General features: G+C 41.1%; 1 protein-coding gene across 1 annotated transcript; it reads right to left on the bottom strand.

The window, feature by feature from the left end:
- Positions 1-4,310: 4,310 nt before the first annotated feature.
- On the bottom strand, positions 4,311-17,489 carry LOC106082912 (zinc finger matrin-type protein CG9776). Its single transcript, XM_013245668.2, has 10 exons — positions 17,171-17,489; positions 16,486-17,109; positions 13,248-13,538; positions 12,641-12,828; positions 11,421-11,845; positions 7,503-7,677; positions 7,275-7,442; positions 7,019-7,197; positions 5,451-6,964; positions 4,311-5,320 (listed from the first exon to the last, which is right to left on the bottom strand). The coding sequence occupies exons 1-10, from the start codon at positions 17,274-17,276 to the stop codon at positions 4,617-4,619; spliced, it is 4,374 nt and encodes a 1,457-aa protein (XP_013101122.2). The 5' UTR covers positions 17,277-17,489; the 3' UTR covers positions 4,311-4,616.
- Between the last annotated feature and the right edge of the window lie 497 nt (positions 17,490-17,986).

Below are 17,986 nucleotides of genomic sequence, written 5' to 3'. Positions count from 1 at the left end.
ACTCACTGTCCTAAATTTTGGCAAAATCAGACAATAAATGCTCCTTTTATGGGCGCAAGACTTTAAACCGGGAGATCGGTCTATATGGCAGCTATATCCAAATCTAGACCGATCTGGGCCAAAATGAAGGATAATGTCGAATGACCTATCACAACCCACTATCTCAAATTTCAGCAAAATCGGATGATAAATGTGGCTTTCATGGGCCTAAGACCCTAAATCGGCGGATCGGTCTATATGGAGGCTATATCAAGATATAGTCGGATATAGCCCATCTTCGAACTTAACCTGCTTATGGACAAAAAAAGTATCTGTGCAAAGTTTCAGCTCATTGTCTCTATTTTTAAATACTGTTGCGTGATTTCAACAGACAGACGGACAGACGGGCGGACATGGCTAGAGCGTCTTAGATTTTGACACTGATCAAGAGTATATATACTTTATAGGGTCGGAAATGGATATTTCGTTGTGTTGCAAACGGAATGACAAAATGAATATACCCCCATCCTTCGGTGGTGGATATAATTAGCACAAATTTTGAACTTTTTCACAGTTTCATTCAATATTAGTGTTTTGGGCGTTCAGCTATTAAGTTAATTGCAAAAACATATGCTATTTAATACAAAAATGAATATTTCTGTAGCAAATTTTGCCGTTGGCAACTCAACTGAAGCTGGGTTGCAATTCATTATCGAACTATAACTGTATTTTGGGGGGGCCAACCATAAGTCAACTCATTTGCAGTTTGGTTGTCAGCCAAATTGCAACTCGATTGCAGTTTGATTGCTAGCCAGATGGCAACTTAACTCAGCTTGGTTTCAGCCAAATGGCAACTCAAATGCAGTTTTGTTGTCATCCAGAAATCTATTCAAATGCAGTTTGGTTGCTAGCCAGCCAAGTGTACACTTAAATGTATATTGGTTGCCAATCAGTTGGCAACTCGATTGCAGTTTCGTTGTTAGGAAAATGGCAACCCATCTGCAGTTTGTTTGCAAGCCAATAAATAGAAATAGTTAAAATTTCACATTTTATTTTTTTTAATTTTTTTTTTTAGCAAAGGCTAACTAACCTCAAACGAAAATTTTAAATTTTTGATGCGAAAAATTTTTTCGATTGAGTATACAGTATAGAAGATTATGGCAAAAAATAGGGATAAGTGCAACTCCTATGTTTTTTTGTTAGCAAAAAACAAGCTTAAAATTGCATAATTAATATTCCAAAAACTGGTAAAAAATCGATGTGAGTTTGAATTGCTGTAACATCCTTAGTTTTGCGAATTTGAATTTTCTCGGTAATGCATGGTCTGGTCGACTGGCCAATCGACTACAAACGGGTGTGAGTTCCTGGCAAGTCGTGTAATTCTAGTGAACATCCTAACGGCAGGAATAAGAAGACGAATATCCCTGGAACATACGCCATGAAAATAACGATAGAGCAATACAACGCTACCCACATTCCGACGATGTTCAAGAGAAGCAATAGAGTTAGATACTCTACTGTCCCCAATCAACACCATCGCTCTCCCTTGAACCCGGTAAAGTGGCTCCAAGGATGATTTGGGAGCTCCTACCTATATATGAGAGTTATATTCCATCCTCGGCCTGATGTAGGTAGTATAGATATTGAGAAGATCAGAAGAGGTGAAATATTTCTTGCACCGCTTAAGAAAGCCCAAACACTTGAATGCTTCTTTCGACACTTCGAATACGTGTCTGACCAACGGACATCACATTGTATCTTCATGCCCAGAACATCAAGAGCATCTGACTGCTCAATATCTATACCGTCGATAGATATCGACGATTGTAGTGGGTCAGTGAATCGCGTTAAAGTCTACTCAGTTCATTCTACTCCACTCGGAAATGGCCTCATCCATAATACGCCTCCTGTCCCCAATTTCTTGAGGACTGGGCCTATGGTCGAATGAATATGAATGACACAGACTACTGTCATCGGTGTCAATGAGTAGACTGGATTCGAAGTCTGACTCAATAGATCGTCAATGAAAATAAGAAAAAGGGAGGGGGAAAGGGAAAGAACAGAGCCTTGTGACACATCTGCCGTCAATGTATACTCATCTTATGAAAACCCATCTACAACAACTCTTATAGTGCGATCTCTGAGAAATACTGTCTATCGCTAAGAAGGCCATTGGACTCTAAGTATCTGACAAGATGATGGTTAACCATACTCTCCATTACCTTGGAGAGCGCGGAGCATATTTCAATTGGCCGGTGATTCGCCCCACCTTTTTTGGGGATGTGCCAAGAAACTTCCCCCCGAACAGTAACCAAGGTTGAAAAGGTTGCGTAGTGGAGGAACAATCGTCGAAGAACACTTATAAAGGACAAGTGTTGATATACCTTCCGGGCCCTGTAGATTTATTGACGTCGAAATCCGCAAGGATCCTTTTAACTCCACGTGTTCGAAAGAATATCTGAGGCATGGAACTAGGTACACTATCAATCACAGGGAGTGGTTGATTGCCAAACGGCAAGGAAGAATTTCCTGATAACATTTCAGCCAGTAGATAAGTCTTATAAACCGGGTCAGTGAATACATTCTGGAACATTGAGGTCCGATCTGTGTGGTGTTCATTGCTGTCACAAAAAGCTTCGCTGCGAGCTACCGGGCGCGTCCACAGGTTGCGGATAGTAGAATGTAGTTGTAACGGCAGTCGCGGACAATCAGAGATATCTGGCGGAGAGTTTCGGCACTTGCACCAATGCTGAGTGCCTAAGGTGCTCGATATGACAAGGCGAGTTATTGACAATGGCAACCCTGTTCTCGCGGTGAGCTTTCTCACCTACAGGAGCTTGACGAGGATCGCCACCTCCACATGAAAATGTGGCTACAACAACAACATTAACAATTTCATACTATTTTGCACTTTTTGAAAAAATCATTTAGGTTGTTAGGTTAGGTTGAATGAGTTACCCATCAAAGGTGAGTTCATTCGGAGGCCAATTTGGCCCATTGTGATACCCTAGAGAGAGAAAGGGAAGAAAAAAAATGTGAGACCTCGTACTAAAGGTTATACACGAATAAAAGAAAAAGACAGGAGGATTGAAGAAGCCCGAGCGTGGGGTGAAGAACCGCCCGTCTCTACGCAAGCACGGATCTACCTACGCCGAAGCCTGTGACACCACCCGTCGGAACCATTCTGTTCCCTCAACAAACCTCAGGAGAGGTATCAGAGGTACGTTCGCCAGTTCACCCAGATCACAGAAGAAATGGCTCCCCAGAAAGGAAAGCCTACGTCTCTGCAGACTCGGGCAGAAACACAGCAAGTGCTCAATAGTCTTCTCCTCATCGTGCCAACTCCTACAGAAGTTATTATGCGGTATCCCCATACGCGAGGCCATGCGGCCTATGGCACAATGTCCGGTTATGACCCCTGTCAAAGTACTCATCGACCTCTTATCGAACGCCAGCAACTCCCTCGTCCTCCTCCGGTCGATGACCGGCCATAGCGCCTTCGCTGTCCGGCAACCATCTACACGAGGATTATCTCTTTCGTACTATCTTGCACTTTTTGGTACTTAAATGTACGAAATTTGAAAAAAATCATTTAGTCCCCCAATTTTTTTTTCCTAGTACCTACAGACAAATTTCAGATGCCGAGCTCAAGCCGTAAAAAAGGTAGTACCTAAAGGTACGAATATCACCAAACCCCGTCTTATCCCGTGCTTATGACCCGAGACTAACATTTGTGCAAAATTTCATGATTCTAGCTTTAGCTGTTTGGGATGGGCGTTGATCAGTAAGTCGGTCGGTCAGTCAATCAATTACAGAGATTTATAATTTACAGGGTGCGCCAGTGAATTTTTCTTATTTGGAAGGTAAATAAAAAACAATAGTACTTCAGTTATAGTTTTGATTATTTTTTATTTGAGCAAACACTGATTAAGTCGATTTTTCAAAATTAGTGCCCGTTATTTGCAGCAATTCAATCGGTATGTTGGCAATGGTATCGCGAATGTTGTTCTTGAGGCATGTCATGGTTCGTTGTCGATGGACATAAACCAAGGTTTCCCAATAACCCACATAAAAAGAAATCGCACGAACTCAAATTTCAAAGCGAGTGCGGAAGGCACTTTGCGCTGCAACAAGTGAACATTAGGGCTGATCCCTAGACCAGAACATGATGACAATGACTGGAGAGAGAAAAAAACTCTCCAGATGCGCCTTCTCTCCAGCAAACTCATCGCTCGAGAGTTTTTTCAAATAAGTAAGAATTTTCTCTGGCACACCCTGTATTTTATTCACCACATTTTTTGTATTAATCAGCTAGATGTATTAAAACCATGTTTTCTTTAAAACGTTAAAAGAGGAATTTTGGATTTTATTGACGTTTCTTTTTGTTATTTGGAAATGTGAGTTTGTTTTACATTAATCAATTTGCGTGTACAGGTGTTTTATCCTATGTGAAATGTGGGGTATGCATGCAGAATTTTTTGTCTGTTATACACCATAAGAAGGGGGTGTAGGTCTGCCACACATAAACCCTTCTACATACCATACAATTAAATTCTAAACACAAAATTTTGCAGCAAGAGAATTAAATTCTAGTTTTACCTTTTATTACCAACTTCTTGTGACTCCCTCTCAGTCATTCATATACATTGAGCAGCCATATCATCGGCATCAATGCCAAGCATTGCCAAATCATCCAATTCTTCTTGACGTCGATTCTTCTCGCTTTCTGTGGGCGAGGGTGGTGGTTGTGGTATATCGGCGAGATCAATTTCAGTTGTGATTTCTATGTCATTAGCCACCTCTTTCGGTAGGGGCTCTGTATCAGCTTCAATTGTATGCTGTTTACTTTCTGCTATGGTGGATATACTCTCCGGTGTAGGTACAGTTTCTGGTATGGGTATGTGTTTTTCTTCTACAATGATCTCACTTTGTCCAGTTTGTTGTGTGTCATTTGTCATATTATGGTGCAAATCTTTATCACTTGCAAGATCTGTGGTATTTATCGAAATTTCATTTTCGAAATTGGGAGGCATTTCAATTTCTATTTCGTTGACCTCCGACAAAGCTAAAAGTTGTGGTGATGCTTGTTTATTTTCAATAATGTTATTATATGAGTCGGAATCCTCAATTTCCATGTTTGCAGCAACTATATTTGGAGTTGGTACACTTTGGGCATTGTTTGTAGCCGGTCTATTGAAAATCAAAGGTTCATTCATGGACATTTGTGAAGCTTCATCCATGCCCAACTGTGAAGTTTCTTCTAAGGTGACCAAATGTATGCCATCTTTGGCCAATTCTTCGGGTTGAAACTTGGGTTCGTCATTTATAATTTGGGTTTCACCTAAAAATAGTGATATATATTCAAGAGAGTTGTTTTTTAAGATTGATTCATACATACACTGGTTGCAACTTGTAAATACTATCTACAATGTGTTACCGTCATGTTTGTATTATGTGTGTTTGTTACTTACCCTTTGATACTTTAGATTTTTCTTCGTCTCCCTCATCGGCCTTCTTCTCACCAGGGAATATAATGTTCAAAGCCTCCTCTAGGTCTTGAGGTAGATCACCCTTGCCAGGAGGTGGTGGTGGCGGTACCTCCACTACGGGCTTAAACTCTTCCGATTCTTCTTCGTCTATGCCGGGAGGTAACATATCCTTATCGTCACTGTCTGCAGGTGGTGGCGGCGGTGGAACCTGCCCCATAATGTTTACAAATTGTACAGGATCTGGCATTAAATCATCATAGTCAACCATCATGCCAGCATCTGGATGGAATGGTGGCGCATTGCCGTAGGCATCTTCCATCATGGCCATTTGTATTTGCGCCGCTGTGGGTGCAGGAGGCCTAGTCATAGCCGTGTAAGATTTGGCATCCATGGAATACATGTAACCTGCTCCGGCTAATTGCTGTTCGTCAGGTCGCTTATCAGTCTCACTCTGTTGTCCACTTGCCTGTTTTTTGAATACAGGCATTTTTCCTATAAATGGCAATTTCACTTTGCTGTTTGTTGATACTGCGGCTGGTGGTTTGGTTTTTTGTTTTTCTTTCTTCTCTTTACTTTCAGCAGCCTTCTTTTCCTTTTCTTTATCTTTTTCCGGCACTCTTGGCCTAAATTCTGGCTGTCGCACTACGGGTTTCTCAACACGACCCCGACTGGGAGAACGTGTACGTGATCTGGTGCGTCTACGCCTATCATAGGAGCGAGAACGTCTTCTCACAGAACGAGAGCGGGAGCGATCATTGCGTCTTCTGCCACGCCAGCCACCACGACCTCTGCTATGCGATCTGGAACGACGCATATGTCGGCGGTAGTCCCTACCTCGGCTTCGACTACGAGTGGGACTTCGGGACATGGAACGTCTGGCGGTACGTCGATCCCGATTATCTCTGGAATTACGATTATCGCGACGATCGAAACGATCCCTACTGCGATTCTCTTTCTCCACTTCAGTGCGAGCTGCATTAAGAGCCGTTGTATTGTTAGCACTGTTGCCGGCCTTGGCTGGTATTTGTTCAGTGCCTGTCTTATTTTTAAGTTTGCCCTTTAGCTGTTCTAATAACTTCTTTTCACTTTCGCTAATAACAGGTTGTACAGTGTTCCATTCTTGTATGATGCCATCATCCTCCTGATCTTCATTTTTGGAGTTAAGTTTGACACCCTCTTGCACCACAGTCCATTTGCCGCCCATGGGAGCTAAAGGTGCCTCTTTGAGCGACGCTTTCACCGGTTGCGCTCCGCGGGGTACTTCAGCAATATCTGGCTTAATAGCCTCTTGTTTGCGCATTGAAAGGCGTATGGAAACACCGGCAGGATTGGGATTGTCTAAATCTTTAATTTCAATGGGAGGCAATTTCTTTTTCTTAGGTTCTTCCGAGTCCGAAGAAGATGTTGAGTCACTGGATGAAGAATCACTAGAATCAGAATCGCCCTTCTTGCGTTTTTTGTTAGACTTCTTTTTCTTTTTCTTCTGCTTTTTGTCACTGAGGGAGAAATGAGATTTTAATTAAAGACAGAAGGTCTTAATACAAGCTTACCTTTTCTTTTTGCGCTTCTTGGCCTTTTCATCATCCTTCTTAGATTTCTTACGTTCAGCAGCTGTTGTGGATACCGAAGTAATTTGCTGAGGCAATGGATTATGCTTTTGTTCATTCAAAACTTTCTGCCGATCGGCCAGCCAATTGACTTCATAATGGGGATTTTCTTCCAAAAATGTCTAAAATCAATCAAAAAAGGACATAAACTAGGCATACATTCTCTAAGCAACATTTTGTTGTTTGATGGCTAACTTACATTGTATTTACTGGCATGCAATTGAGACTTTAGATGCGTCGAGGCGCAATGCAAATCCCCCATCCAAATACTGCAGAGTTTGCAAAACCAAGAGGTAGCTGGCACAAAGAAGGTTAGACCCCTTATGGGTGTTCTCTTCGTTGGGGCATTCTCATAAGTGGGAAATTGCTGTTAAGGTAAAAACAATTATTGGACTTTTTTGTTTTTTGCTGTTTTTTTTATACTTACATCGGTTATCATATCTGTGTGCCAAGGGGTCTCTATGGCTTCGCGTTCCATATGCTCTTTCGAGTGCAAGTGATTGAGATAATCTTTTGCCGTTTTTGGGAAAATATTACAAGTTTGACACCAATGCATTTCTGGATCATAGAACACATAATTGAAACGTTCCTTTTTCGAGGGCCTTTAAAAGGGTAAGGAAAACATTTATTAAAAATTTCACACAATTACATAACAGCTGTCTTTTGTTTGCAATGACATAAAATTTGAGGCGATCCATTATGGCCATCCAAATAAGGTAACGTATGCATATCCTTGCTGGCCATATTGGACATAAGGATCATCAATCTCCTGGTAAATTATTTTGATGCTGATAGGCAGGCTTATCAACGAACGGAAGAAGGGTTTGGAAGGGATTGGCATTAACCCTAGAAAGACTGTGCTGGGGTTGGGGTACGATAAAGCTACAATATATTGGGTTGCCCAAAAAGTAATTGCGGATTTTTCATATAGTCGGCGTTGACAAATTTTTTCACAGCTTGTGACTCTGTAATTGCATTCTTTCTTTTGTCAGTTATCAGCTGTTACTTTTAGCTTGCCTTAGAAAAAAAGTGTAAAAAAAGTATATTTGATTAAAGTTCATCCTAAGTTTTATTAAAAATGCATTTACTTTCGTTTAAAAAATCCGCAATTACTTTTTGGGCAACCCAATATTAGAACTGCACGAGGACCCACAAAAATACTCAACCAGCAATTGCAAATGGCCTTGCGTGGATCCATTATGGTCATTCAAATAAGGCAACGTATGAATATCCTGGTCGGCCATATTCCCATCTTTCCTGGGAAATTATTTTGACCGGATGTTGATAGACAGGCTTATCGACGAATTACGAACGAAAGAATCGATTAGGAAGGATGTGCCTAGAGGAACTCCGCATGGAGGGGTCTTTTATGATTTTTAGTTTTGGTTAGAAATAAAGGTTGAAGGTCGTTATTTACGCATCGTCATCTCCCGTTGATGACCTTTTCCAGCTTTTCACGCGGAGTTAAGGTAGTTGTATGGATAGGCTAAAACTTGGCATTAACTCTAGAAAGACTGTGCTGGGGTTGAAATGTTCGAAAGCGGAAGAAAAAGGTAAAAAGGGAACTGAAAGGGAAAAAGGGGACTAAAAGGGTAAAAAGGGGACTAAAAGGTAAAATCGTCAAAAGGAGACTGAAAGAATTAAAAAAGACACTGAAATATTAAAAAAGGGACTGAAAGAATGAAAAGGGGACTGAAATTATCAAAAGAAAACTGAACAGGTCAAAGGGGAACTGTGTGGGTCAAAAAGACCCTTTTTGATAGGGAATGCAAGAATCAAAAGGCGACTGAAATGATCAAAGGGGATGAACGGGTCAAAAAAGGATATATGGGTCAAAAGAGGTTTGAGAAGGTTAAAAGGGGACTAAAAGAATCAAAAGGGGACTGAAAGGACAAAAAGGGACAGAATGGATCAAAAAGACACTGAAAGGACCCAAAAGGGGTCTGAACGGGACAAAAGGGGATTGAAAGGGGACTAAAAGAATCAAAAGGGGTAAAAGGGCCTGAAAGGGTCAAAAGGAGACCGAACGGGTCAAAAGGAGACCGAACGGGACAAAAGGAGACCGAACGGGTCAAAAGGAGACCGAACGGGTCAAAAGGGGACTGAATGGATAAAAAGGCACTAAAAGGATCAAAAAGGGATTGGAAGAATCAAAATACGACTGAAATCATCAAAAGGGTATGAATGGGCCAAAAGAGGATTGAGAAGGTTGAAAGGGGACTGAAAGAATCAAAAGGTGTCTGAAAGGTCAGAGGCGACAAAAATTATAAAAGGAGGCCGAAAGGGTTAAAAAGGGACAGAAAGGGTAAAAAGGAGACCGAAGGGGTAAAAAGGGGACCAAATGGATTAAAAAGGCACTAAAATGATCAAAATGGGACTGAATGGGTCAATAGGGGACCGAATGGATAAAAAAGGCACTGAGAGGATCCAAAAGAGATCGAAAGAATCAAAAGGGGACTGAAAGGTCCAAAGGCGACAGGAATGATTAAAGGGTACTGAATGAATTAAAAGAGGACTGAAAGGGTTAAATGGGGTCTGAAAGGTTGAAAAGGGGACTGAAAGAGTTAAAAGGGTACTGAAAGAATTAAAAGGGGACCGAAAGGGTTAAATGGGCTCTGAAAGGTTTAAAAAGGGACTGAAAGGGTTAAAAGGTTACTGAAGGGTCAAAAGGCGGCAGAAAGGACCAAAAGTTGAATGAACGGGACAAAAGCGGTCCAAAATGGTAATAAGGGGACTAAATTTTCAAAAGTGTGAATATGGAAAGTGGCCAAAAATGGAATGGAATGGTCCAAGGAACTGAAAGGTTCAAGAGGGACTGAAAGGGTCAAGAGTACTGGAAAAGTAAAAATGACACTGAAAGTATTAAAAGGTTACTGAAAGGTGTTTAAAGGTTACTGAAGGGTCAAAAGGCGGCAGAAAGGACCAAAAAGGTGAATGAACGGGACAAAAGCGGTCCAAAATGGTAATAAGGGGACTAAAGGTTCAAAAGTGTGAATATGGAAAGTGGCCAAAAAAGGAATGGAATGGTCCAAGGAACTGAAAGGTTCAAGAGGGACTGGAAAAGTAAAAATGACACTGAAACTGTCAAAAGGGGAAGTAAAAGATCAAAAATAGAATGAAAAAATCAAAAGGGGACTGAAAGAGTAAAAGTGCTGGCTCAAGCTGCATAATCTCGATATGGACATTGGTCATTAAAGGCGGCAACAACACGCCGCGTCACATTGAGTAACACAGGCACTCAATACCCAAGCAAGAGCCGGTGCAGCACGGCCTCTCACTGAGACCCTCCACACGATACCGCTGACTGTCAGCGACCGCAATTGCAGCTACTCTGTATACGAAGCATTCCACCATTCGCAACCTGTAAACACGCCTGACAGCTCTCAGCCGAACGGCTAAGTCTTCTTCGGATTGGAGTATCTCTTTGAGGGACCGTCACGACAGGCTGGCGTACAGTTAGACAAGGTGCATACCAGTAGCACGAAACCATCGTAGGCATATAAAAAGAAATTTGGTAGCGAATCAGATTTTACCCTACCCGCGGTAACTGCAAAGACTATGTCTTCTTCGGATTGGAGTATCTCTTCGAGAGACGGCTAAGACAGGCTGGCTGGTACAGTTAGACAAGGTGCATACCAGTAACACAACACCAGCAGAGGAAAAAACTGAAATCTGGTAGCAAATCAGACTTTACTTTACCCGCGGTAACTGCAAAGACTATGTCTTCTTCGGATTTGAGTATCTCTTCACCGTCACGACAGCCTGGCGTACAATTAGACAAGGAGCATGCCAGTAGCACGACACCAGCGAAGATAATATAGTTATCGCGTTTCTATGGAACGAAGCGACTCAGCTCTTCCAAAGGTGCTGGCCAAGAATCGCAAATCCATATGTATGGGACTACTACAATAACAGTTACGCAATCCTACGTGACAGCAAGAAGTCATAATGGACAGGTAGTATGATAAATTGCTAAATTAATGTCAAATCCGCTTATAGAAAACCAGCTTGGCAAACGAATGCTATGTGAGGCGATTTTCTGATCTAGAGGATGCATAAAATTTCCTTCTTTTTACAATGGCCCTAAAGTTTTTTTAAAAAGAGATGTCGCTTCATTGCAGATCTCATTTTATTCCCATTCTTGTTTGCCGTACGTTTTGAATTCCATCCTTTCTCGCTGTTTTATGACAAGCTCTTATATTTATACATTTCGTTCCGCTTCATTATCACTTATAACTGTCACTGTTGGACGACCTTATCTGGCTTTAGCACTTATATATAATACTAACACCATAGTATCGGCTTATTTATAATTCTTAGCATACTCTATTAGAAGGCTACTTACACTTTGACTTCTGCTTTGCGAACAATTTCTTTTTCCTTGTTTTTCATCGATTCAATAACTTTCTTTTTTAAGCGTTCTGGAGAACTATCATCGTCTTCCTCAGCTTTTTTGCGATGGGCATCATCTTCATCCGACGATGATGAGGAGTCTGACGAAGAAGATGATGAATCGGATGAACTTTCTGATGATGAGGAAGAGCTTTGCTTCTTCTTCTCCGTAGCTCGTTCCTTTTTTTCCGATAGCTTTTGTGTGGTAGCCGTTACTATTGAGGATGCTTTGGCCGAGGCAGCAGCATCCTTCAAGAGCTGGTCAGCATCTCCTTCATCCGCGGGCTCATCGTCCTTGTCGATATTCTCATCACCTATTATGCCAGTTAGCATATCAATAACATTCTCAATGGTGCTTAGTTTCTTTTGGATTTGATTCTAAAACAGTAAAAAAGGAAGGAGAAATACAAATAGGTTAAAATCGGTTTGAAGGCAAGTAAATAACAATATTTATTTATGCTTTTAGTGTTTGCATTTTGATGGTGAAGATCACAGGTGCAGCCAACATTGATATAGGGGAGAAGAAAACAAATCCACAAAAGTTCACGCCACCGTTCACCGTTGCCCCAGTTTGTTTAGCCCATTGTCGGAAATCGCCTAAGCAGTTTTTTTTCTGCTAGAGGGTCAGCATCATCTCCTTGGCTTATAACTATGTTTTACAATTTTTGGTTTTGTTTATAACAAAAAAAACAGCCTAATTTACAATATTCAAACAATAGTTACTTATAAAAATATTAGATATACATTTTGACGGCTGCTGGTGCATTTCCACAATTAACATCAAAAATTTGGAGTTCGGCTTTGTTGTTTGTTCGTTGGTGGTTTTTGCCTTCACAACCAGCGGAATTTGACATGTCATAGTGTCATAGTCTCACAAAAATACACATATTGGTATTATACTATGCACACATTTATATTTCTACGATGTACGAGTAGAAAGTATGCATTTTAACAACAACAACAACAATGGTGGGATCAATGGGCTAAAGAAAAATGTCATTATTCAAAAACTATATGGAACCAAAGGCAAGTGCATATTTTTAAGACAATTGAATTGAAAAGAACACAATAGGAAAACAAATTTTATCTCATAGAACACAAATGTGGTAAATTTGAGGCAAACAAAACTATCAAACCTCCAAGGAGACAGACAGACACACACAGCAAACATACCTGCAATTTTTCATTTTCATCGATGAATCCCTTGGTGGTGGGCGATGCAGGAGCCTTGCCCGAATGCAAATCTTTGCGTTGCTCCTTCAACATTTTCAATTCCTTTTTCAAAACTGCGGTCTTTTTCAAGTAGCTGGTGCGTTGCTTTTTAAGCTCATCACGCTGATTTTCGGCTTCCTGGGCAACAGCTAAGCATTGGTTTCATATGGAAAACACAAACAATAAGAAAGGAACAAATTAGCAAAAATCTTTTGGGAGAACTTTTTATAATTTCATTTACGAAGCTCTCTTTGTATGTCTGTTGCTATTGTCTAGCAGCAAGTTATCATGCTAACACACACACTTCATACTACATTGTATGATTGCTCTCAATTGCTGACGCCTCTTGTCTTGTATGGCTTATGGGAGATCAGGTTGAAATACATCAATCAATCAATAGACCTTAAAGAGCTCTGACTAAAGCTATTGCTATACGTTGTTAAATTTACATGTTTTTTGGCAACACGTATTTCAAATATGGATTTTTTTAAATCAAATTATAAATATATATGTATTAGAATGGGATATTCATTTGAAAATTGCATTGAACATATCAACGTTCACATACCATCATGTTGAGGATTGGGATCCACAGTGCCGGGTGCAGCGTCTGGTAATACATGAAGCGATTTTGACAAGGTCGGTGGTGGTGGCACACTTGCATTTGCAACCACAATCGGTTCTTTTGCAATGGGTGGAGCCACAGCTGGTGAGGTGACGGCTGGAGGTTGCGTCTGCGGTGGCGGTTGCGTTTGGGGAGCTGGCTGTTGTTGTTGTTGTTGTTGTTGCTGTTGGGGTGGCGGTAATTGTCGTATTTGTGTTGGTGGTGGTGGCATCCATTGTTGTTGGCCATAAGCGTCTGGAGAAGAAGTAATAAAAAAAAATTATTTAAAAATTGTGTAAGAACAAGGCTGGGCTAGCAGAGAAAGCAGAAACATTTTGAAACAACCAAACAAATAAGTTTTTTTTTGACTAATTATTATTTTTGATTGAAGGTAAGACAAAATCTACAGTTAGAGGCGTTGTATAACACTTATTCATAAACTGTTATACTGTCCTACAAATAATCGAAAACGGTTACACTAATACAACAGTTTTCGTCGAATATTATTATGATAGTATAACAGTTTCGAAATACAATGACTCCAACTCTAGACTTTGTCTAAATTTTCTTCAAAAGGATAATTTGTTACAAAAAGTAAATTTTTGTCAATTTATAAGCAGTGCCTCGCACTCCACCTCAAGTGTCGTCTCAGGTATCCGATTGAAAACCTACCATTCCTTCCAGGCTTCCTATCGCCGACTAGTTTATACCGCGATATTATGACCTGCTCCTACCCTCTATCCATTCTCCCTCGCCTTAAGACTTATAGCCGCAATGACTGCCTCACACTTAATCTATACGTCTATGGGTCGGATATCTAGAATAATCTCCAGTGCCAGAAGTACTGAGAAGGCTCACAGATGTTGGGCACTATGTAGATGGGCCGTAGGCTCGAACTGGGGCCCCGATCCGAGGATAGTCCACCGGATCTACAGAAGCGTGATTCTACCAATACTTATTTACGCCTCAGTAGTTTGATGGACTGCTATGGAGAAGAAGTGCAACATAAGGACCATACAACAGGTTTAGAAAATATGTTGCCTTGGCATAGGCGGAGCGATGAGGACCACGCCCACTAGGGCACTGGAGACTATTCTAGATATCCGACCCATAGCCATACAGATTAAGTGTGAGGCAGCCGCTGGGGCTATGAGACTTAAGGCGATGTAGGAAGGGATTGAGGATGGAAGCAGCTCATACCATCGCAGTAAAATCGAGGCGACGATAGGTACCCTGGAAGGAAGGAAAGAGGTTTGCGATCGGATACCTGAGACGACACTTGAGGTCGAGTGCGTGGCACTGCTTCCTGAGGCACAGTCTTGGATTGAAGTAACCCTAGTACTGCCATTTGGAAGATTTAAAGCTAGAGAACAGAATGGGCCTAGGGATCTACTTTGAGAACCCAGGGACTGAGAACTGTTTTAGACTGTCTGACCATAATACGGTCCTGCAGGCGGAGATCCGGGCGATCACGGAATGCGTGAAATGGTGTGATGCTAACGTGAGGATGTCGAGTGTGAATATCCTTACGAACAGTAAACTGGTCATAAGGGCAATAACAACCAGAATGGTAAGGTCACGAACAGTCTTGGAGTGTAAGAAGGAGATTAACGCCTTATCTGAGAATGGTTTGGGTGCCGGTCATAGCGGAGTAAGGGAAAATAAAAAAGCAGACGATTTGGCAGTGAAGGCCCGAGGACAGCCGTCAACAAACTTAGCAAATCCGAAGCCTTTCGGGTCGACGCTGTCCGTGTTAAAAGCGTGGGCTATGAATGCGCCAGTAACACTCTGTCCAACTTGTCGGCAAGTATGGACTACCCTGGAAAATAGTCGTCACGCCGCATGCAGCATGGCTTCATCCCACCCCATAATCTAGCAGAAAAGAATACCCAAAATTAGATGAACGCCAGCTTCCTGACTCCCTCAGTCTTAGGGCTTTCTTCATACCCAACATACATTTGCAAAGGGATATGATCGGGAATGGAAATCAGAGTATGTCTTGGGGCAATCTTCTTGTTACCAATCATTCTTCGAAGGGCACATAGGTCCAGAGCATAATGCCACTCCTTAAAGCAATTGGTTATTTCGAGTATCATAGGCATTCAGTATTTAAGCAAGTTGCCGAACGACCTCTGACTGAACTCTCCACCCGATATCGCTGATTGTCGACGACCGGTAGTTCTTAGCCGAGCTTCTTATGCTGACGATGAGCTCAGAGTTTCAACCCGTGTTCTGCCCATTCTTTCTGAAATTTATTTCAAGCCCGGATTTAAAGTAGAATACCCCTAAACTGGAGTTTAAATTTAAATCCGACAACACTGGGCAAATTAACGAGATTGGGTGAAGTCATTAGCTTGCAGAGTGGTGGGTTATAAGGGTAAGTATGTGCATTGTATAGGATATGGGATTTACAGGCACTCGATAAACTAAAAAAGTGTTTGTTGTTGTTATAACAGTTTGTTATACACTGAGGAGGCAGACCTTACCGATGAAGGACTTCATCGGGTCAATCCGGTACATACAAACGGTGTTTGTCATATCTCCATATGGTAGGAAAAAAAGCTTTGTCCTGAACGATCAAATTATGTGTGAATGTTTGTTTAGCGGAAAGAAGGGCATTGTGGAATAACAGCGAGGTTTTTTCTATTGGCCTAGGTATAACGTTTAGTCATCACCCTCCCCTTACTAAATATCTATCAAAGTGGAGGTGTTTTACTTATATAAGTATGCTTGTATGCAAGTTGTTGTTGTTGTAGCAATGTTTTACACTGAAGCGGCAGCCCTTGCTGATGAAGAACTCCATCAGGTCAATCCGGCACTTGCAACCGGCTCATATGGGATTGCTTGTATTGAAGTTTGCACGTAATGTGCATATCAATAGACACGTATAATTGGCGAGGCAAATAGCGTATCTTAAAAACAAAGCGATTTTTTACAGTTCGTTGGTTAAGCTATTAAATATGAAACGAATCAATTTGGGCAGATAAGATATGTTTTTATATAAATTAAATGATTTTAAGCACATAATAGATTAAAACGAACTATGAGCTGGCACCATAATTGAATTTAATAACTTATTTTTCTTTTTTTAGAACAGATACAAAAAGATAGCTATGTGCCATATAAAAATAGACTTTTCCAATTCTGTTGAATTAAATTCAATTTAAATCTTTTTAATTTCAAATCTTTCCTTTTCACTTACCTACACCCCATGATCCCGGTGGCGGATAAGCCGCATTGAATGCTGATGTTTGAGGCTGCATGCCAGCATATGTATCACTGGGTTGTACAAAACCTGCTTGTGGTGGTGGTACTCCATATTGGTTATAGCTTGCTGATGTTCCATAGCCATCGCCATACATTTGTGGTGGCATTACTCCATAGGGTGGAGGTGGTGGAGCTGTTGCAGTTAGTGGGGGTGGATGAGACGGCGAGCTTGGCTTCTTTTTGGGCGACCAACGACTTCCACCCCCCCTTCTAGGTGGTGTGGGGCTACGACTTATCGAACGACTGGAACTTCTGCCCCGTCCTCTATAGCGATCACGTCCCTTTCCACCCCTATTGTTATAACGACGACGATCCGGTGAACGACGATTATAGCGACGTCTATCTGGCGAATAATCCCTAAAACGATTACGTCGTGGAGATGGTGAACGACGGTTTCTACTGCGGCTGTGTGGTGGAGACGATGGTGAACGTCGACCACGTGAAACAGATCTACGTTTTCGTGGTGGACTGCCAGAAGGCGACCGGCGTCTGCTTGATTTTTCAGCAGTAGTGCTTTCTTCTTTAAGGGGTGGTGGTTTGGGTGGAGCATTTTTCGTTTCTTAAAAGTTTTATATACTATAAAAAGGGTATACTATCAAACAAATATCCTTAATTCTTACCAAATTCAGGCACATCAAACTCCGCACCAGGAGGACCAGGCGGTAGAGACACATTTTCCCCTAAACGTCGGTCATTTGGCTGCTTTAGCAATAAGTCATCGTCCATTGTTTCTTCTCTATACTCTAATACAAATGCCGGTTTGATATTAATCTACTCAAAGAATTGGTGTGTAGTTGAGTAATTCTTGGTTTAATACCACACTCTTGTCCAAATGTTGTAGAATAGAAGCCTTTTGTGCTTTTATCCCTTTGGAAATTTGGGATATAGCGTTGGCTTTTTTGCACGTTTGATGGATGATTTGATAATTATAATAGAAGTTCTTCTTCTTCTTTTCTATTAATGCAGCTGTCCAACCTCAATGTATATGAAAATCTGCTTCTTCTTAAATGTGGATGTTAGGAGTTTAAACCCAATCAAAGAGTCAAAAGTCATAATCGAAAAAAATCGCTGGCAGCGGAGTCTGGAGTCAAACTTGGGGGATGAGAGAGAAACATGGAGACAGCTGGTAAAGATGTTATTTAATTTTTATAGCTGTTACACTTTTAATAATTTCAAAGTATATAAACTTAATTGTAATTACATCGCTTAAAAGAATTTGTATATTTTCTGTAAATTCAACACACAAACATCTGCAATTTTGTAAATGTCTATTTTTTCATGTAATGTTACCATATTTTTAATAAAAATCTCTGAAAATTGTTGGCAATGTAACGAATTTTTATGAAAAGGTGGCAACATTTTCAGAGAGGTATGTGCTGAGAAAAGAGTTATAGAGAGCGACGCTGCCAAAATGGAATAGAATCTATTTCAGCGGC

The sequence above is a fragment of the Stomoxys calcitrans genome, chromosome 4 (genome assembly GCF_963082655.1).
Source record: "Stomoxys calcitrans chromosome 4, idStoCalc2.1, whole genome shotgun sequence".
NCBI lineage: Eukaryota > Metazoa > Arthropoda > Insecta > Diptera > Muscidae > Stomoxys > Stomoxys calcitrans.
This window is presented reverse-complemented; position numbering and strand designations above follow the sequence as displayed.